This window comes from Indicator indicator, chromosome 1 (genome assembly GCF_027791375.1).
Source record: "Indicator indicator isolate 239-I01 chromosome 1, UM_Iind_1.1, whole genome shotgun sequence".
Taxonomy (NCBI): domain Eukaryota; kingdom Metazoa; phylum Chordata; class Aves; order Piciformes; family Indicatoridae; genus Indicator; species Indicator indicator.
In genome coordinates, this window is record NC_072010.1 from 94,509,621 (window position 1) to 94,530,614 (window position 20,994).

The following is a 20,994-nucleotide window of genomic DNA, read 5'->3' on the forward strand; positions in this document are numbered from 1 at the left end:
AGAACGTCAAAGATCATATCGTCCAACCTTTCTTGGCAAAAGCATGGTCTAGACAAGATGGTCCATTACCTTTTCCAGTCGAGTCTTAAAAGTGTGCAATGCTGCACCCTCTGCCACCTACCTGCAGAGATTATTCCAATGACTGATTGTTCTCATTATGAAAAATTATCCTTTTATGTCCAGTTGGAATCTCCCCAGGAGTAACATCCACCCATTGCCTCTCATGTTTTCCATGTGGCTCCTTGTAAAATGGTGATAGTTTCCATCTTATTTGTAGTCACCCTTTGAGTACTGGAATGGGAGTGATAAGGTATCCCCTAAGCCTTCTCTCCTCAAGGCTGAACAAACCAAATTCTTTCAGCCTTTTCTCATATGGCACCTTCCCCATACTTTGGTCATCTTTGTGGTCCTTCTCTGGATTCTCTCCAGCCTGTCCACAGGTAGAGCGAGTCCACATATAGAATGTGGTTCTCTGGGGCAAAACCTCAGAAGATTCGAATGGATATAATGGAAGTATTGCGATTTCAGTGAGAGGGGTATTACTAGTAGACAGCTTTTTCAAGGTCGCTAAGTATAGATGCTTTAGGATGACATTGAAAATCCTATGTCTATATCCCAACCACTCAGGAGTTTGCTGTCAGCAGATGGTGTTCAGTAGGATGATAAAAGCATAGATGATCACCAGAATATAACTGAAATCTTGTTCCATGTCCCTTGCCAGCTCTGAGGGAAATGCTGATCTAGATGTGACGATCCCTGACACCATCACCGAGTGGAAAGCCAACGCATTCTGCACCTCAGCAGACACAGGCTTTGGTCTGTCCCCAACAGTGTCCTTCAGAGCCATGCAGCCCTTCTTTGTAGAGCTCACCATGCCCTACTCTGTGGTTCGTGGCGAGTCCTTCACGCTAAAAGCCACCGTTTTCAACTACCTGACTGCCTGCATCAGGGTAAGGGACATTTACAGCTTTACTCAATCTGACAGCTTAGGGAAAGCTACAATTGGCCAATTCCTATTTCATATAGGTGGAAATTATTGGTAGGTTTAAATAAGGGTGAATAAGTTGTTCTGACAAAGTTTTGGAAGCTGTGTTTGATTCAGAACCTAAAGCACTGCTGGTGAGCCTCCCCCCAGCCTTGTCATGGTATATTTATGTCTTTGTCCTGTGGAAATACAAAAATTGTGTTATCTGCAGACCATAGCATCGTTGCACACCCACATGAAAACCCCAGGTACACCAGGGTGTATACCTCTGTCGAGCCTTCAGTCTCACTTCATATAAATATTATACCAATATCATGACATATTTCCTGGAATATGCAGACTTCCTGTGATTTATTGCATGTCCCACTAAGACACTTCACAGAGCTTCACTATTCTTATCTGCATTCTTTCACCAACAAAAAAGATAGGAGAGAATTCGGGAGGTAATTTGAAGAAAACTTTAGTCATCTTTGTTAATTTTTTTTTAATATAGATTTTTACTCTAAAAGGAATGAAATGGAATCAGAGAGGCACTGACCTACCCATTCCACTCATTTATTTCTGTGGTTTTTCTGTTTCCTTATTCCACTGTCATTTTTGCCCTTACTAGTTTTCCCACTGCTGGTATTTTACATCTTCACTGTTAGGGTGGTCATGCATGTCTAAGTTTGTAGTTATCATTTTGCCTTTACTCACAAAATCACCAAAGAGTAGGCTTTGGAAGTGACCTCTGTAGATCATCCAATTTAATGCCCCTGCTAAAGCAGGTTTACCTATATCAGGTTGCACAGGAACGTGTCCAGGCAGGTTTGGAAAGTCACCAGAGAAGGAAACTCCACAACCTTTCTGGGCAGTCTGGCCCCGTGCTCCAGCACCCTCACAGGAAATAAGTTTATCTTTAAGAGAAACTTGCAGTGTTCTAGTTTGTGCCCATTTCCCCTTGTCCTGTCACTGGGGACCACTGAAAAGAGCCCGACCTCATCCTCTTGACCCCCACCCTTTAGATATTGATCACCTCTCAGCCTTCTCTCTTCCAGGCTGAAGAGCTCCAGGTCTCATCCTGTCCTTGTGATGGGGTGGATCCAATTCCCCAACCATCCTTGTGGTTCTCCATTGGACTCTTTCCAGTAGTTCTCTGTCTCTCTTCAACTGGAGAGCCCAGAATTGGACACAATACTCCAAATGTGGCCTCACCATAGGAGAGTAGAGGAGAACTGCCCTGCACCTGCTGGTTACAGTCTTCTTAATGCAACACTCTCTTCTCATTCACACAACTGGCACACACTCACCGTTTCCCCAGAATGTATTTCTTTTCCAAAGATACTGCTCTTGCTCTCTGCACTTACATCCACGATTTCTTGTGATTGTACACATCTCAGTCTTTTCCCAGTTTATCAACCCAGTTCTTGCTCTGCAATATCCAGAAAGCTTTCAGTCCCACACTTTAACCAGCTCTACCACCCACTTCAATGTACTGTACTGTCTCCAGTAACCCCAGCATCTCTGCAGCTCCAACCTTCATGACATCTCTCTTTCCAACCATCAGGTCAGTGTATCTTTGGCTGAATCTACTCATTTCCTGGGTATGCCAGTAGAGAAGCAGGAAGAATCCTACTGCATCTGCATGAATGAAAGGAAAACTGTGGCTTGGGAAGTAACACCAAGATCTCTAGGTAAGAGACTGGACAACAAGAAAATGCTGGGATTAGATTGCTATCAATGATATCAGATCTTTTGTGTGAGGAGCTAAGGTGACTCCAAACCTGCCTGGAAGGACATTGTCTGTGCTAGAAGGGAGAAGTCCAAGCCTGAGTTTGAGACACTACACTAGGATGCAGTTTCCAGGTCCTAAACAAACTATTTAAGTGTTATGTGCCATTGCATTTTTAGCATTTGAATAGAAATCACAAATCCCCTTGATGCATGCAAAACACTCAGATGTTCCTGTTGTGGAGCTGAGAACGTCTTAGCTTAATATGCCTGGGTCCCAAATATTTTAATCAAAGATTGCTTTATTTGAAGCCTCTCAGAACAAGACTGTTTGATTTACAAGAGTTGCCTCTCCACTATTTTTCTTGCTGATGGACTAACATCTGCTCAGGAGGTCATAATGAAGGTGTGGATCAAGATAAAAGACTGTCTTGAGTTTAGTTCTCCTTTCGGAAAAGCTTCTTTGTAACACACCAGACAGTGGTCAGCACAAGTACAAACCCACATTTCTCTGGTACTGCCCAGCAGGGCTGGCTGACCCCTGTTTCCTCCAGGGCAGGTGGAGTTCATGGTAAGCACTGAGGCTCTGCAGAACCAGCAGCCCTGTGGGAACACCATTGAGGAGACCCCAGAGAAAGGGAGGAAGGATACAGTAGTCCAACAGCTGCTGGTGGAGGTAAGTATCAGAAACAGTGTGGCCATTAGGACCAGAGGAGGGATTGTCCCCCAGGACTCAGCACTGGTGAAACTACTCCTTGAGTATAGTTCAGTTTTGGGGCACTCATACAGGAAGAAGTTTGAGGTGCTGGAGTGGGTCCAGAGAAGGGCAAAGAAGTGGGTGAAGGGTCTGGAGACCAGGTCATGTGAGGAGTGGCTGGGATTGTTTAGTCTGCAGAAAAGAGGAAGCTGAGGGAAAACCTTCTTGCTCTCTACAACTCCTTGAAAGGAGATTGTAGTGAGGTGGGTGTTGATCTCTTCTGCCTACTAACAAGTTGTAGGACAAGAAGAAATGGCCTGAAGTTGCACCAGGGGAGGTTTAGGTTGGATGCTAGGAAAAAAATTCCTCACTGAAAAGATGGTCAGGCATTGGAACAGGCTGTCCAGGGAGGTGATTGAGTCATCATCTCTGGAGATGTTCAAAAAATGTGTAGATATGACACTTTGGGACATGGTTTAGTGGACATGGTGGTGCTGGGCTGTCAGTTGGACTTGATTATCTTAGAGGTCTTTTCCAACCTTAATGTTTCTATGATTCTATATATGGGCTGTTGACTTCGGTGGCACAGAAAAGTTGTAATAATTTTATGCCTCACAACAGTTGCTGTCTCACAAAAGTTTTCTAGTTTAGCCATGGTAGCAGTAATAATGGTTTGTATGACTCTTATTCCACCCATAGCTCATAGCATTGCCAAGTCATAGTAAAAGCAGAGGATCCTATTACATTATGTACTATAACAAGAATAATAATGACAGTTTTGTCCTAGACACATCGCCTGGGAGGCAAATAAGAACTCCTTGGGTTTACCCATAATAAATCACAGGTTGTAAATGGAACATTTGCCAGAAGCCTCCTCCAGCCCATGGTCAGTGCCCTGGAATATGGATCAGCCACCATAAGCTACAAACGTTTCAATACAAAACTGCTATAACTTTTTTGATTTGGTTTCATTATACTTTAAAAATGTTCAAAACAGTATGAACTTTGTTTTTTAATTCTTCTGTCATATTTTTTTCTTAAACGGTGTGATGCAATGATTAAAGCACAGCTTATCCCAGGAGAAATAGTCAGCTGTAAAATTAATCCATAGTATATAATTCCTTGTGATATTAATGGCAAGCAAAGAGTACTAGCTGGTTCTATAGGGAAATCTATATAACATCACACATCATCAAACCTGTGCATGACAGAAAGGAATAATTGTATTTACCAAAATTAAGACAGCAGTAATATATAACATTGCAACTCCCCCTTACATTGCAGACGTTTCAATTTTCAGTGTTTATTTTGTTCTTTGAAGATGCTGGAAGATCAGAAGTGTAAAGTCTGGTCTCCAGATGGTGTGGAAGTAAAAATAAGTGAATGAGCGTTTAAATGACTAAGCAATTACTAGTCCTATCCTGCTACTCTAGTAAGGTAACTATTCTACATCAAGCCCTGACTGGATATGAGATTCAGTTGTATGAGGGTCAAAAATGCCAGGTGGCAGATCCTGCCTTTTGGTCACAACAAACCAATGCAACAATCCAGACCTGGTGCAGAGTGGCTGGAAAGCTGCTTAGCAGAGACACACCTGCTGAACATGACTCAGCATATGCTCAAGTAGCCAAAAAGACCAACAGCATCCGGGCCTGTATCAGGAATAGTGGGAACAGCAGAAGCAGGGAAGGTGGTGTCCTCCTGTCTTCAGCACTGGTACTGGGTTCAGTTTTGGGATCTCATTACAAGGAAGATATTAAGGTGCTTGAGTGGGTCAACAACTACCTGAAGGGAGATTGGAGTGTGGTGGCTGTTGGTCTCTTCTCTCTAGTAACATGTTTTAGGATGAGAGGAAATGGCCTCATGTTGCACCAGGGAAGGTTTAGGTTGGACAGTAGAAGAAACTTCTTCACTGAAAGGGTTCTCAAGTGCTATAAGAGGCTCCCTGTGGGGGTGGTTGAATCCTCATCCATGGAGGTATTTAAAAGACACAGAGATGTGATGTCCAATGGACAGGGTTTAGCATCAGGCTTGGAAGAGTTAGAGAATGGTTGGACTTGGTGATCTTAAAGGTCTTTTACCAACCAAAGCAATTCTATGATTTTCTGGATAGAGTCAGAGATTAGCATTCACCAATTAATTAGCAAGGTTGGATATGGTGTAACTTGCTTGGGGTGGAGCTGCATTGTCCCAAACACTCAGATGTCCATATTCCCTGCAGCAGGCAGTGCATCCCAGAAGACAGAGAGCGCCTGGGGCATTGTCTTGCCCCTAAGGAAACTAAGCCTTGCTGAATGCTTAGTTTCCTTAGAGAAACAGGAATCCTTGAGAAACAGGATGTTTTTTTCACCCAGGAATTTCTCAGAGGGAAATGAAATATTTCAAGTAGTTACAGTTTGAATGTTTTAATTTCCTGTTTAAATGTAGAAAATCAAACAAAACAATAGATGTCTCATTTAGATGCATTTCAGAATGACATGCTGAAACAAACAAATCACTGCCTTCTCAAACATAAGCATTTTGCTCTGTCATAGTTTATCCTGAAACTCTTTTTCTTTTTTAACTTGTTTTTCCCCACTACTCTTTTACACTTTCACTTTCTTTCCATACTGAAGAATGACGGAAAATAAACTGGTGGGAACCAGTAATGAGGCAATGGGGACATTGGATTTGGAGGTTAAAAAAATTTATGTGGGGAATCTCACAGAAAAAAACCTCTGACAAAATGTTTTCTAGCAAATATTTGTTTCCTGAGTTTTATGCAGAACCTTTTCAACCAGCTCAGCAGAAAACAGGGCTTCTTTTCTGACTTCAAAGAGTAGCCTAGAAGTTTTTGAAACAGAAGGATACAATCACCAGTTCACTGTGGCAGGTACTTAAATTTTGGGTGTTGGAACTTGTCACTTTTGGGTGCATTGGAGCCGTTTATTTTGCACCTGCCAAAACTCTTACGTACATATTCTACTGGTGGCCCAGGCACTCAACCATGAACACAGTCTGAAGAGCTCTGTTAGAGCAGGCCAAGCTGGGTAGCACCTTGGAAGACAGAGCTCTGTGGGTTTATTATCAGTCATCTGGCATAATCTTCATGATAAACTATGAAGCTTCAGGGTTTTTCTCAGTAATAATAAGGGAAAGAATGTGCATTAAATGTCACACTTGTAATTAGCCAGTATCTTACAGTCCTCAGTTGTCCACACTTCAGTATAATGGAGTAAAACACTTTGTAAACAATTTCTAAAGGTTTTTCATTACGATGAAGTTATTACCAGAGGAGAATTTATAGGTATTTAAGTTTTTTGGACTCTCTTTTAGTTTCCATCTTGATATTTCTCCCTTTTCTTTGTTAATGTTGTTGATGTTTCTCATTGCTATCAAACACTGGGATAGGCTCCCCAGGGAGGTGATTGAAGGCACATGCCAGGAGGTGTTGCAACGATGCAGAAATGTGGTACTGGGGGACACGGTTTAGCAGCAGAATTGGTAGAGTTAGATAACGGTTGGACTTGATAATCTTAAAGGTCTTTTCCAAACTTAAGGATTCTTTTATTTTAAAGGTCTTTTCCAATTGAAAAGAATAGGATTCTGTGATCCTATGATTTTTAGCTTTTTTTCTTACCTTTTTCCCCAAGCCGGAAGGGACTGAGGTGGAAACCACCTACAACTCTGTACACTGTGCATCTGGTAAGAAACTTTTTCTTTCTAAAACTTTCTTTGCCAAGGTAGAGATTAAAGACAAGGTTTGTGAATGCTCCACTCTGAGCAGGAATGTACAGGGATCTGATAACATTGAACAAACTAGATGTATGTCCAGCCAGTAGCGAAACTAACTCTTCCTGAAGGAGAAGTGCATAGTCCCAGCAATTACAGAGACAGAAGTACATCTCTTAGGAACCAAGGCTAGTCAGGACCCTATGGGGAAAAAATATCTGGGATTTGATAGTGTTATCTCTAATATCTTATATTCTTTGGGTGTAAAAAAAGTGGGCTCTGGGTCATGTCTGCCCACCAAAGCAAATGAGGCCAGAAAAATAGTCTGTAAGTATATTTGTCAGTTAAGGCCAACTGGGAGTGCCACACAGAATTCCATGACAGTCTGTGTGTGAAAGTATTGCAGGCCGAGCATGAAATTTGCAGGATAGGAAGCTTTGACAACAAAATTACACATGAATGGATTTGTTAAAGGCAGAAAACCACGGTGCAAAAAATGGTGTCTCACATTCTTAACTGCTACACATGCATGTATGAGATTCAGGAAAGGCCAGCTGCCAGCTCCTGTGCTTGGGTCACAACAACCCCATGCAACACTATAGGCTTCAGGAAAAATGGCTGCAAAGTTGCTAAGCAGAGAAAGACCAGGGATTGACAGCCAACTGAACATGAGCCAGCTTATGCCCAGGTGGCCAAGAAGGCCACCAGCATCCTGGCCTACAACAGGACTGCTGCAACCAGCAGAACCATGGATGTGATTGTCCCACTGTACTCAGCACTGGTGAGGCCACACCTTGAGCACCAGGTTCAGTTTTGTGGCACCCATACAAGGACTTTGGGGTGCTGGAGTGTGTCCAGAGAAGGGCAATGAAGCTGGAGAAGGGTCTGGAGAACAGGTATTGTGAGGAGCAAATAAGAGAAGTGAGGTCATTTAGCCTGCAGAAAAGAAGGCTGAGGGAAGACCATCTTGCTCTCTACAAATCTCCCTAGTACAAAGTGACAGGATAAGAGGAAATGGCCTCAAGTTGCACCAGGGAAGGTTTAGGTTGGTTATTAGAAGAAAGTTTTTTCATAGAAAGGGTTCTCAACCACTGGAACAGGCTTCCCAGGGAGGTGGTTGAATACCCATTCTGTTTCAAAGACAGAGATGTGGTCCTGAGGTGGTTTAGAACCAGACTTGATAGAATTAGAGAACAGTTGGACTTGCTGACCTTAAAGATCTTTTCAAATCAAAGCAATTCTATAATTCTACGTTGATATATCTGTAATTGTAACCAAATTGAATTGTTTGGGTTTTTTTTAATCCCAGAAAAGTCTATGTCAGAGCCAGTCTCCCTGGTTCTACCAGAGACTGTGGTGGTCGGCTCAGCCAGAGCATATTTCTCAGTGCTGGGTAAGCAAAGCATTCCTTAAGTACCACATGCTATTTTGAAACCCTGCCACTTTCTTCAGACTGCTAAACCTTGAGCTGCACTAATTTAGACTGGAAATTTTCCTGTTCTCCAGGTGACATTATGGGCACTGCCATGCAGAACCTGCACCAGCTCCTCCAGATGCCTTTTGGCTGTGGGGAACAGAACATGGTCTTGTTTGCACCCAACATCTATGTCCTGGACTATCTGAACAAGACAGGGCAACTGAGTGAAGAGGTCAAATCCAAGGCCATTGGATACTTAGTGAGCGGTGAGCTGGGTCATGACTTTTACTTTTCTGTTCATTCTTTCCCTTGGCAACTGGATAAGGACACTTGCTGGTTGCCGTCTTGGTGCATTCTCTAGAAGAGAACGTGGTAGTGTCATAGGTCAGGTGTATATAATAGTTTACCTATAAGAGAGAATCCTGCACTTAGGTGAAGGTACAGAGTGAGAAGGGACAGCATCCACACAGCAGCATACAAGAAGTCCAGGACTGGCGATAACTCAAGAGTTCTCTTCATAAGAAAAGGGGTATATGAAATTCATAAAACAGCTGGCCATTGATAATGGCATCTGCTTATGTAGATATGTGGATAAAGAACTGGCTTGATGACTGCACCCAAAGAGTGTTCCATGTCCATGTGGAGGCCAGTGATCTCCTCAGGGATCAATACTGGGACCAGTATTGTTTAACATCTTTGTTGGCGACACGGACAGTGGCACTGACCTGCTGGACCAAGATGGGTTGAATTTATCTAGAAAGGGTAAGAGGGTGCTGGCACTGGGGTTGGCAGGATTCATTGGGAGGGCTTTAAACTAGGTCTGAAGGGGGTGGGTGTGGAAACCAGTCTCCCTGGAAAGGAGGGAGGACCACACAAACTGGTGAAATCAGCAGCCCAGCTGAAGTGCATGTACACCAATGCACGCAGTATGGGCAACAAACAAGAGGAACTGGAACTCTTGGTTCACCAGGAGAACTATGATGTAGTTGCCATCACAGAAACGTGGTGGGACGATTCTCACAATTGGAGTACTGCACTGGGGGGTTATAAGCTCTTTAGGAGAGACAGGCAAGGGAGAAGAGGAGGAGGGGTGGCCCTGTATATTAGGGAATCTTTTGATGCCTCAGAACTCGAGGTTGCAGATGAAAGGATTGAATGCTTATAGGTTAAAATCAGAGGGAGGCCACACAAAACTGACATCCTGGTTGGAGTCTGTTATAGACCACCCAACCAGGATGAGGAGGCCGATGAGATATTCTATAAGCAGATGGAAGCTGTCTCAAGATCATCAGACCTTGTCCTTGTGGGGGACTTTAACCTACCAGACATCTGCTGGGAACTTAATTCAGCAGAGAGAAGACAGTCCAGAAGGTTCCTAGAGTGCATGGATGACAACTTCCTGATGCAGCTCTTAGGTGAACCTACCAGGGGCAAGGCTCTGCTTGATCTGCTGTTCTCAAATAGAGAAGGGCTGGTGGGAGATGTGATGGTTGGAGGCTGTCTAGGGTGCAGCGATCATGAGATAGTGGAGTTTTCAATATGCAGGGAAATAGGGAGGAGCAGTAACAGAACCCTCACTTTGGACTTTCAGAGGGCAAACTTCAGGTTGTTCAGGCAACTTATTCAGAAAGTTCCCTGGGTAACAGCCCTTAAGAACAAAGGGGTCCAGGATGGTTGGACCTACTTCAAACAGGAGCTCTTAAAAGCACAGGAACTGGCAGTTCCCACATGCCGTAAGACGAGCCGGCGGGGAAGACGACCGGCCTGGATGAGCAAGGAGCTCCTGAAGGATTTAAGGGAAAAAAAGAGGGTTTATCGCCTTTGGAAAGGGGGGGAGGCAACTAGTGATATGTTTAAGGATGTTGTTAGATCATGTAGAAGAAAAATTAGAGAGGCAAAAGCACAGTTAGAAATTAAACTGGCTGCTTCTGTGAAAGACAACAAAAAGCGTTTTTATAAATATATTAATGCTAAAAAGAGGGGCAAGAGGAGGGTAACATTGTAACTAAGGATGAGGAGAAGGCTGAGATTCTAAATACCTTCTTTGCCTCCATTTTCAACAGTAAGGCAGGAGGACTTCAGGATAACTGGCCTCCTGAGCTGGTTGATGGGGTCAAGGAGCAGTGTTGTACTCCTGAAATCCATGTGGAATTAGTTCGAGACTTGTTGAGTCACTTGGATATTCACAAGTCCATGGGACCTGATGGGATTCATCCTAGGGTGCTGAAAGAGCTGGGCAGATGAGCTGGCCAAGCCTCTCTCCATCATTTTCCACCAGTCCTGGCTCACTGGAGAGGTCCCAGAAGACTGGAAACTGGCCAATGTGACGCCCATCCACAAGAAGGGACGAACAGAAAAACCTGGGAACTACAGGCCTGTCAGCCTGACCTCAGTGCCAGGGAAAATCATGGAGCAGATTGTCTTGGGGGCAATCACTGCATACCTGAAGGATAGCCAAGGAATCAGGCCCAGCCAACATGGATTTAGGAAGGGCAGGTCCTGCCTCACCAACCTGATCTCCTTCTATGATCAGGTGACCAGCCTGGTGGACGTAGGAAAGGCTGTGGATGTAGTCTACCTGGACTTCAGCAAGGCCTTTGACACTGTCCCCCACAGCAAACTCTTGGCCAAACTGGCAGCTTGTGGCTTGGACAGCAGCACTCTGCGCTGGGTTAGGAACTGGCTGGAGGGCCGAGCCCAGAGAGTGGTGAATGGTGCCACATCCAGCTGGCAGCCTGTCACTAGTGGTGTCCCCCAGGGATCAGTGCTGGGCCCCATCCTGTTCAATATCTTTACTGATGATCTGGATGAGGGGATTGAGTCCATCCTCAGTAAATTTGCAGATGACACCAAGCTGGGAGCAGGTGTTGATCTGTTAGAAGGTAGAAGGGCTCTGCAGAGGGACCTTGACAGGCTGGACAGATGGGCAGAGTCCAACAGGATGGCATTCAACAAGTCCAAGTGCCGGGTGCTGCACTTTGGCCACAACAACCCCATGCAGAGCTACAGGCTGGGGTCAGAGTGGCTGGAGAGCAGCCAGGTGGAAAGGGACCTGGGGGTACTGGTTGACAGCCGCCTGAACATGAGCCAGCAGTGTGCCCAGGTGGCCAAGAAGGCAAATGCCATCCTGGCCTGCATCAGGCATAGTTTGGCCAGCAGGAGCAGGGAGGTCATTGTACCCCTGTACACAGCACTGGTTAGGCCACACCTTGAGTACTGTGTCCAGTTCTGGGCCCCTCAGTTTAGGAAAGATGTTGAATTGCTGGAGCATGTCCAGAGAAGGGCAACGAGGCTGGTGAGAGGCCTTGAGCACAAGCCCTATGAGGAGAGGCTGAGGGAGCTGGGACTGTTTAGCCTGGAGAAGAGGAGGCTCAGGGGAGACCTCATTGCTGTCTACAACTACCTGAAGGGAGGTTGTAGCCAGGAGGGGTTTGGTCTCTTCTCCCAGGCAACCAGCACCAGAACAAGAGGACACAGTCTCAAGCTGCGCCAGGGGAGGTTTAGGCTGGAGGTGAGGAGAAAGTTCTTCACAGAGAGAGTGGTTGGCCATTGGAATGTGCTGCCCAGGGAGGTGGTGGAGTCACCATCCCTGGAGGTGTTCAAGAGGGGATTGGACGTGGCACTTGGTGCCATGGTTTAGATAGGCATGAGGTGTAGGGTGACAGGTTGGACTCGATGATCCTTGAGGTCTCTTCCAACCTTCTTGATTCTATTCTATTCTATTCTATTCTATTCTATTCTATTCTATTCTATTCTATTCTATTCTATTCTATTCTATTCTATTCTATTCTATTCTATTCTATTCTATTCTATTCATTGAGTGCAGTCCCAGCTGGTCTGCTGACAACACCAAGCTGTGTGGTGTGGCAGACATGCTGGAGATCCAGAGGGACCTCAACAAGCTGGAGAAGTGGGCACAAGTAAACCTCATGAGGTTCACCAAGACCAAATGCAAGGTCCAGCATCTGGGTTGGATAATCCCAAGCACTACTATAGTCTGGGCAGTGACTGGCTTGAGAGAAGCCCTGAAGAAAAGGACTTGGGGGTGCTGGTGGATGAGAAGCTCAACATGAGCCAGCAGTGTGCACTTGCAGCCCAGAAAGCCAATTGTACCCTGGGCTGTATCAAGAGAAGTATAGCCAGCAGGTCAAGGGAGGTGATTCTCCCCCTCTACTCCGCTCTGGTGAGACCCTACCTGGAGTACTGTGTCCAGTTCTGAAACCCCTATTACAAGAAAGATCTGGACATGCTGGAACGTGTCCAGAGAGGGGCCATGAGATTGATTAGAGGGCTGGAGCACCCCTCCTATGGAGACAGACTGAGAGAGTTGGGACTATTCAGCCTGGAGAAGAGAATGCTCTGAGGAGACCTTATTGTGACCTTCCAGTATCGTAAGGGGGCCTACAGGAAAGCTGGTAAGGGACATTTTAGGATGTCAGGTAGTGATAGAACTAGAGGGAATGGATCCAAGCTCCAGGAGGGTAGATTTAGATTAGACATTAGGAAGAAATTCTTCACCACAGGGGTGGTGAGATGCTGGAACAGGCTGCCCAGGGAGGTGGTGGAAACCTCATCCCTGGAGGTTTTAAGGCTAGGCTGGATGTGGCTCTGGGCAACCTGATCTAGTGGAAAGTGTCCCTGCCAAAGGCAGGGGGGTTGGAACTAGATTATCCTTGAGGTCCCTTCCAACCCTGACAACTCTGTGATCTCAAACCCTTGTTAGAATTGACTGAGAAATTGTCACTCACTTTGACTAGAACAGAAGCTGAACACAATAGCTAGAATATGTTGGTAGATAGTGTCTATGGACATGGTAGGCATCTGCTGATGGAGAAAGAACTAGTTTTACTGAGTTATTTTGCAGGAAAATTGTACCTCCAGCAATGAAAATTATCCTGGTTTCTGCATCTCTTATCCTGTGTGAGGCTCACCTTTGTATTTAGTTCTCCTTTGGGAACTGTTGTTCTGCTTCTCTCAACCCTGGGATACATTTACTTCTCATCAAGTTTAGGGCAGAAAGCTACAATGACCATAGATATCCAGTTTCCAGGTGTTTCAGGAGAGAGGAAGAGCACAAGGACTCAGGTACTTGGAGCTGTGGGTTTGCCTGAACTTCCTCTATAACACTGAGCAGCATAGCTCACACTGTGTCCCCTGCATGCTACAGTTCCTTTGCACGTCTCCTTGAAAGGTACTGTGACAACTGCAATGCTCTTGCACTCTCTGTTTCAGGGTACCAACGGCAGTTGAAGTACAAACACTGGGATGGTTCTTACAGCACCTTTGGGCCCCATTATGGGCAAGTTGGGAATACCTGGTAAGACTCTAGTACCACTGGCTTGTCATTTCTGCTTTTCATGCCCTTCTTTTCCTCAGTGTTCTTTTGTGTTTGGTCTTTGTGGAGATGGAGATGAAATTCTTTTCATGACACCATGGGATAGTCACGTGTGGCAATGGAGTAGAGAAGGATGATGAAGGGGATGCCTCAAGAGATTGCCTCAAGTTTGCAATGCTGAACTAATAGCTATTTATATCCCCTGACATCCTTCTTCAACTCAAGTGAGGGCGACCTGCAGGATGCCCTAGTTAGTTCTTGTTAGCAGATTGGTTATTAATGTATGAATTATGAAATATGAATTATGAAAAATATTTTTAACTATTAAAAAATCTTAATAAACGATTAATCACTTTTATATATTGATTCTAATGCATGGTTGTGAAAACATATTCCATAACTGGTTTAGTATATACATTTTGACCCAATTAGAATATTTACAGAATTAGTTTCTAATTAAGGGAATGAGCAGTGCAGTTCCACTACTTGTCCACCAGATGGAGACTCGACAAGACCCTTGGCAGGTTTAACTATATACAGAGAAAGATTTACAATGCTATCAAGAGGCAATTCAAGCTGGAATATCACATGGCTAGGTGCGGGTGCTTTGAACTGCATGTTAGTGAGTGTTACACACGTGAAAATATACACTGTGTCTTTGTTTGTAGCAAAGCAAGTTGCTGGATTATGCTGGCTGGATGCTGTCTGTCTGCCCGGGGCTGACCCGGGGCTGGGCGGGGGAAGGGTCCCTGGGCTCAGGCTGCAGCTGAGTCACTGATGGGCCGTGGGGGGGGCTTTTCTCTGGACAGTAACTTTTCTTCTCCTCCCGCCTCCGCCAGAGGGGTGATTGTCCACCTATTGGCGGCTTCCCTTGGCAGGGTGGTCCCATGGCACAACTGTGGCAGCCAGGGGCTGGCGGGGCCAACTCTGGGAGTGGTCCTGTGTGGCGAGGCCAGGTCCTTCGGGGTCAGCCCTCGCGGTCAGGGTGATGGTTCCCAGTAGGCGGGGGTCAGCCATCTGATTCCGGAGACGGGTTCGGGGAAGGGGCACGGCCATCAAAGTGAGCTGTCTATGCCGATCTCAGCAAATGTTTCCCATTTAAGGTTATGATGCAGTCCTTTGCTTGAATTCAACAGAGAGGGTGTCTCTCTCTCTCAGGATATCCCGGGTTACATTACCCTGACAGCACAAGGTTGAGGAGCTGCAATGATGGGCAGCTCCTTTATCTCCTGTGAACAGCGGGGGTCATGCAGGATGTGTGTCTGCTTGGCCAGCTGCTTATAGCTGTAGCTGATGTTGGACTGCCGGGCTTGGGCTAGTCCCTCCCCCTCCAGGCGAAAGCTTATCCTTGTGGTTCCAGTCCTCTCAAAGATGCAACTGGGTTTACGATGCTGGCTTGCGTAGCTTCAACGAAGAGATCTCCTTTGATGGTTCCTCAGGCAGCTCGGGGTGCTGGCTTCTTCTCCATGTTGCAGAGGCTGCTAGTATGCTTGCATGAGGGAGTGAGAAGATGTAGGCACTGTGAGCTTACATAGCTTGAACAAAGCAAGAGAAAGCAAAAGGAGAGAGCAAACTAGTAAACAACTGGGGTAATACTTATAATGTTTCTTGAGGCTGGATCTGGCCAATGGGCACTCTTATCAACAACCTGCTTTAGCCTACAGAAAGGGTGAAGCTAGAATTATGTCCTTAGATGGAAAGAGCATGAGCATGCCATGCGATGGGTACATGTAGTTGTTTACCCCTTAGGAGACAGGTTGGCACCTGGGCCTTTGTTCCCCACTCCAGAAAGGAGGGTGGAAGGGGGACTTGCCTGAACATGTTGGGACAAGTTTGCTGGTATTTGGGGGCATAATTCTGCGCATAGGGTGCCTTCACCACACAGATGTTGGTGAATCCCCAGAGTGCCACTGCCCACCTACCTGCAGTCCTCAGGGCTATGAAATGCAGGCTCTGTTTAGCATTGATTCTTATCTCACCTAGTCTGTAAACTAGATCATGGTGTCAAGCCAAACCACTGTGACCAAGACACTGCTTTCCTGCAGAATGCTGATGTTCACATGGTTTCTGTGACCTCTGATGTATATAGGAGCTGCGCAGGATTTCTCAGTTCCCTCTATCACTTCCAGGCTCACAGCCTTTGTCCTCAAGTCCTTTGCCCAGGCTCGGCGTTACATCTTCATAGATGAGAAGCACATCCAGGATGCTTTGGTCTGGCTCACTGAAAAGCAGAAGGAGAATGGCTGTTTTCACAGTTCTGGGACACTCCTGAACAATGCCATGAAGGTAACGTGTCTGCCTGGTTGGCTCCGCATGGACTGTCAGTCTGAAACATGACCATAAGTCATTCCAGGACCAATAGAGTTATTTCGGCACTTGGGGGCTGGGGAGGAGGAGGTGGAAGTTGTATATGAGAGCTATCACACAAGCAGGTAGAAGCCAATAGCATCTTCTGAGGGACTTACCATGACAATGTAGATAGGTAGCACAGGGAGAAGTCGGTTGTGCTGTGTGGGATCAACATCTGCTTTCGTGGTTCCCTGCAGGGTGGAGTGAATGACGAGATCACACTTACAGCCTACATCATGATTACACTGCTGGAGATTCCTCTGCCTGTAACAGTATGTGTCTGCACTCCAATCTGAGCCACAGATGGTACTAAACTTGCCCTATCAGTGCCACCTCAGATTATCAGGTCCCTTTACATTTGAAATGAGAAATCCTGTTTGAATATTCCTTCCATTTAAGCATAGACTAGAATAACACTTTTTTCCTTCATTTTCCTCTCCTGTCCAGTTCTCTCTTCCATATCAACATTTTATTTCGTCTTTTTCTGAGTTCTTTTGTATACAATTGCACATTTTTCTCCTTTAAATGAGTACAGCTTTGATTAATAATAAGTTAAATACCATTTAAATCCCTGAAATGAGCCAAACAGATTTTTACACCCAGAAAAATCTCTTTCTTAGAAAAGCACATTCCTGTTGAACTACTTGCATGGGACTATTGTACCTGCACAAGAGCAGAAGTCTGAAAAAAAAGCTGGCACATCCCACGTTCAGGGATTCATTTTCATTTTTTCTTCCGCTTCTAGATTTCTTTATGATAAATCTCCAACCTTTACCTTTGGGAGAAAAGTTATAACTGTAGGTAATAAGATATACCAACATGGAAAACCATAAACAACAGTTTGAGAAAAGTATGAGACCTCTTCAAAAGCAATGTGGGGTTGGTCATTTTCATTCAAAACTCTGTGATCTTCTCACTGTGAAACAAGACTCTGATGCAAGTAAAGCTGAGGTGTGATTTGCAACGGAAGGACTTCTTCTTAGAAGAGACTTCCTCACTGAAAGGGTTCTCAAACACTGAAACAGCCTGCCCAGGGAGGTGATTGAATCCCCATCCCTGGACATGCTGTTAGTAAGGCAAAGATCTCATTCCTCCACAGCCTTCTAATCAGAGGTTATCTCTCCCCCCGTCCTTAAATTGAACTGTGAAAGAAACGTTACAGGATCTATTAAAGACACAAGCTAAGGAAAGTCTTTGCCTGGCTGTGAAGCCCCTGGCTTCATTCTAGGGGCATATTAGACTTGAAAGGGAAGGGATACACAATGGTATAATCTTTGTCACGCAAGAGAGGGGAGATGGCCATTCCTGCTGTTCTAAGATGGGCCTCAGGGTGAGCTCTGGCTGCTCCAGCTCAGTCTCTCTCTCCTCCCAGCACTCCGTGGTGCGTAATGCTCTGTTCTGCCTGGAAATGGCAGCAGATAAGGAAGAAAGCCACGTGTACACCAAGGCACTGCTGGCATATGCCTTCACCCTGGCAGGGAAGGAGGAGAAGCGGAAAGCATTGCTTGGCTCACTTGAAAAGGAAGCTGTGAAAAAGGGTGAGTGCTCCAGATGGGACATCTTGTTCGCTGGCCTTATGTCTTCCCTTGATAAAGTGGCTTCTGGTGGTGGTGCAATGGCTGCAGGAAATGGCTCCTGTGGGTGGGTGGGGAAAAGCTTGTGCACAGGGGTTACATTTCTCAGAACTTCCTCTTAGTGCCCAGTGCTGCTCCTCTACTCTGAGGGAGGCCATCGGGAAACGCCAGACACCACCCCCATCAGTGCTGAACTAAAGGGTAGCTCTGTTAGCATCTCTCCTGGGCCTGCTGCTCACTGCCCAATGCCAGCATCTCTACTGCACGAGGGAAGGAGTGCCAGTCCGGTACTCTGCTGGTGCTCAAGCCTATAAAAACGTCTGTGTGAATCTGGAGTCTAGGACGAAGCGGTATCTTTGTCCGAGGACAAAGGACCGAGCCTCAGCAGCTGACTCCTTAGGTTTGCTCTGGCTGTAAACCTGCATCAACAGCAAAGCTGACCCTTCCCACTTCATCCTACATGACAGATGCATCCTGGAGGCTCTTCTGTCCTCCCAAGTGGACTGTCAGCAGATCAAGGACTCCCTTGCAGTAACTACTAATAACTGCTTGTTGTCTTGTCTCCACGCTCCGTGCCTCCTGTGAAGATGGGTCTGTTCATTGGCAGCGGCCTGGGAAAGAGCCGGAGGTGGATCTCCCATACCATCGCAATCGGGCTCCCTCTGCTGAAGTGGAGATGACAGCCTATGTGCTCCTTGCTCACCTCACCACACGGCCAGCACCTTCCCAGGAGGAGCTGTCATTCGCATCTCTGATTGCCAAGTGGATTATCGCTCAGCAGAATCCCAGTGGGGGCTTCTCCTCCACGCAGGTGAGCTGCTTCCCTCCATGTCAGTGCCAGAGATGCAGCTGGGGGCCCAGTGAGGTTTGTCAGGGCAGGGACTGTAGCCCTGCAGTATACCTTTGCAGTATCTACCACGGTTCCCAAGCTGCCAAGGGGCCAGAACGTCAGGCAGTGCCTCTAGCAATGACTGACACCTTGATTAATGACCTGCTTTTCTTGACACAGTGGGGCACAATGGCAGGGACACAAGACGTGTGAGCAGCCACTGGAGAGGGCTCCCACTGCCGTTTGTTTGTGCATATGAGTTGCTGCTTCACCCTGGGGCGAGCGAGTGAAGGCTGTGCAGAGCTGCAGGCCAGGCAGTCCAGGCAACATGCCACTGCAGTGCAGAGGAAACACAGGAAGGGAACAGAAACCAGGAAAGGCCACTCTGTCCCTCTGTCCTTTCCACCAAAACTGGGAGAAAGCAAAGAAAAAAGGCGAGGGTGCCTGCCAACAGCAACAGGCAGGCAGATTGGGGAAACACTAAGGGCATCCCTCTGGGTGCTGGGGCCCATCTCTTTCAGGACACAGTGGTGGCTCTCCAAGCCCTGTCCCTGTATGGAAGTGTCACCTATGCCAAGAGCGGAGCAGCTTCCAAGGTGACCCTGCGATCTGCTGGGGACTTCCAGCAAGACTTCCAAGTGGATCCCACAAACCGGCTGCTGCTCCAGCGTGTGTCCCTGCCCCGGGTGCCTGGGGAGTACAGCACAGAGGTGTCTGGTGGAGGCTGTGTCTACCTGCAGGTGAGGGTGATGAGGAGAGGTGACAGTCTGGGAGGGGAGCCCCTCGCCAGGCAGGAGCCAGCTAAAGAGCAGAAGGGAGAGAAGAGAGGGGAAAAAGTGGGAGGGAAGGCTGTGGGAGAGGCAAGAGGAGAATGATAGAGGTATGTGAAGAAGGAAGAGTGGAATGGGAGGAGGAAAAGATGTGGAGCGTGGAGGAGCTGTGAGAGTGGGAGAAGCAGGGAGGCTGGATGGGGAGAAGATCAACACTCCCACGGGCTGAGCACACATGCACACATACTCACACAGAGCTGCTGCTCTCCCCTAGACAAGCCTGAGGTACAACGTGCAACCCACGCAGGAGGATGCACCCTTCATGCTTCATGTCTACACAATCCCAGAGACGTGCGTGGACTTCAAGGCTCACAAGATTTTTGACATAGGCATAAATGTCAGGTAAGTCTGTGTCTGAAGAGCCTTTGTCAGAAGACACAGGAGTTGGGGGAGGGCTGGAAGCCATGGAGAAGCAGTGCATCCTGGGAAGGCAGGCAGGGAGCAGCTGGGCTGCGAGGAGAACCTGTGGTGGAAGACCATGTCCTGCAGTAGTGGAGCAGTGTGTGGCTGGTGACAGGCCATAGGCAGATGACTAGAAGACCGTGGAATAGCTGGAGAAGAAGGTGCTGGCCTGCCAGGTCATGGCAGGGTGACAAGTTACATGGAAAAGGTGGAAGTGCCCTTAGCTTTGAGGTAAGGTGTACTGAGTGTTTGTTGTTTGCCCCCTTAGTTACACTGGGGAGCGCAACGGCTCCAACATGGTGATTGTTGATGTGAAGATGCTGTCGGGATTTGTCCCCTTGAAGTCCTCTGTGAGGAAGGTAGGAGCCTGTATATCTAACAAGCTGCATCGTGCACCCTGTCTTCAAGACACCTCCCGAGGGTGTGTAGCAAACTCGAGACTTTCAGGGATGGAATCAGCTATACCCTGCCATTGTCATCTACTCCTTTGCAGTAACGTATTGGTCTTCTTTCCTCAGTTGGAAGGTCACCCCATTATTGAGCGTACAGAGATGACTGCCAACCATGTCCTCGTGTATCTGGAGAAGGTGGGTATCCAGCTGAGATGAGTATGGGTCAGAAACACCCCTGTGTTTCCATGATTGGAACATTTGGTCACATAAAGCAAAGATCTGCGACTCAAAACTACCACATCTCTGACGAGATTAGGACCGAGTCTCATTCTGACTTTTGCCCATATTTCAGACCTACTGGTTCATTCTTCAAAGCTCATCTGTTCCATGCTCCAGTTGGGTCCTGACCTATCCTGTAGCCAGACCCTCCCTCAGTGTGAGGACAGGCCCCAGGGTTTCCCTTTGCCCCTTGGCCAGACCCACAGTTCTCACTCCGGGGGCACAGGGGAGAGCCATTGATCCCAGGGCAAGGTGGGAAGGATGGGGCAGCCTGGGGTAGGGTAGAGCTGGGGCAAGGTGGGAAGGATGGGGCAGCCTGGGGCACGGTAGAGCTGGGGCAAGGTGGGAAGGATGGGGCAGCCTGGGGCAGGGTAGAGCTGGGGCAAGGTGGGAAGGGTGGGGCAGCCTGGGGCAGGGTAGAGCTGGGGCAAGGTGGGATGGATGCAGCAAGCTGTGGTAGGGTAGAGCTGGGGCAAGGTGGGAA

The 20,994-nt window shown here is 46.9% G+C and overlaps 1 protein-coding gene across 1 annotated transcript in view; it reads left to right on the forward strand.

The window, feature by feature from the left end:
• The window catches only part of LOC128973521 (alpha-2-macroglobulin-like), a 50,123-nt gene that overhangs the window by 27,364 nt on the left and 1,765 nt on the right, over positions 1-20,994 (forward strand). The window contains 15 exon segments of the mRNA XM_054389893.1: positions 722-950; positions 2,532-2,658; positions 3,250-3,371; positions 7,025-7,076; positions 8,413-8,496; positions 8,610-8,786; positions 13,753-13,837; positions 15,985-16,141; positions 16,402-16,476; positions 17,577-17,742; positions 18,366-18,589; positions 19,129-19,347; positions 19,652-19,779; positions 20,108-20,198; positions 20,358-20,426. Of these exon segments, the coding sequence (XP_054245868.1) occupies positions 722-950; positions 2,532-2,658; positions 3,250-3,371; positions 7,025-7,076; positions 8,413-8,496; positions 8,610-8,786; positions 13,753-13,837; positions 15,985-16,141; positions 16,402-16,476; positions 17,577-17,742; positions 18,366-18,589; positions 19,129-19,347; positions 19,652-19,779; positions 20,108-20,198; positions 20,358-20,426 (2,005 nt within the window).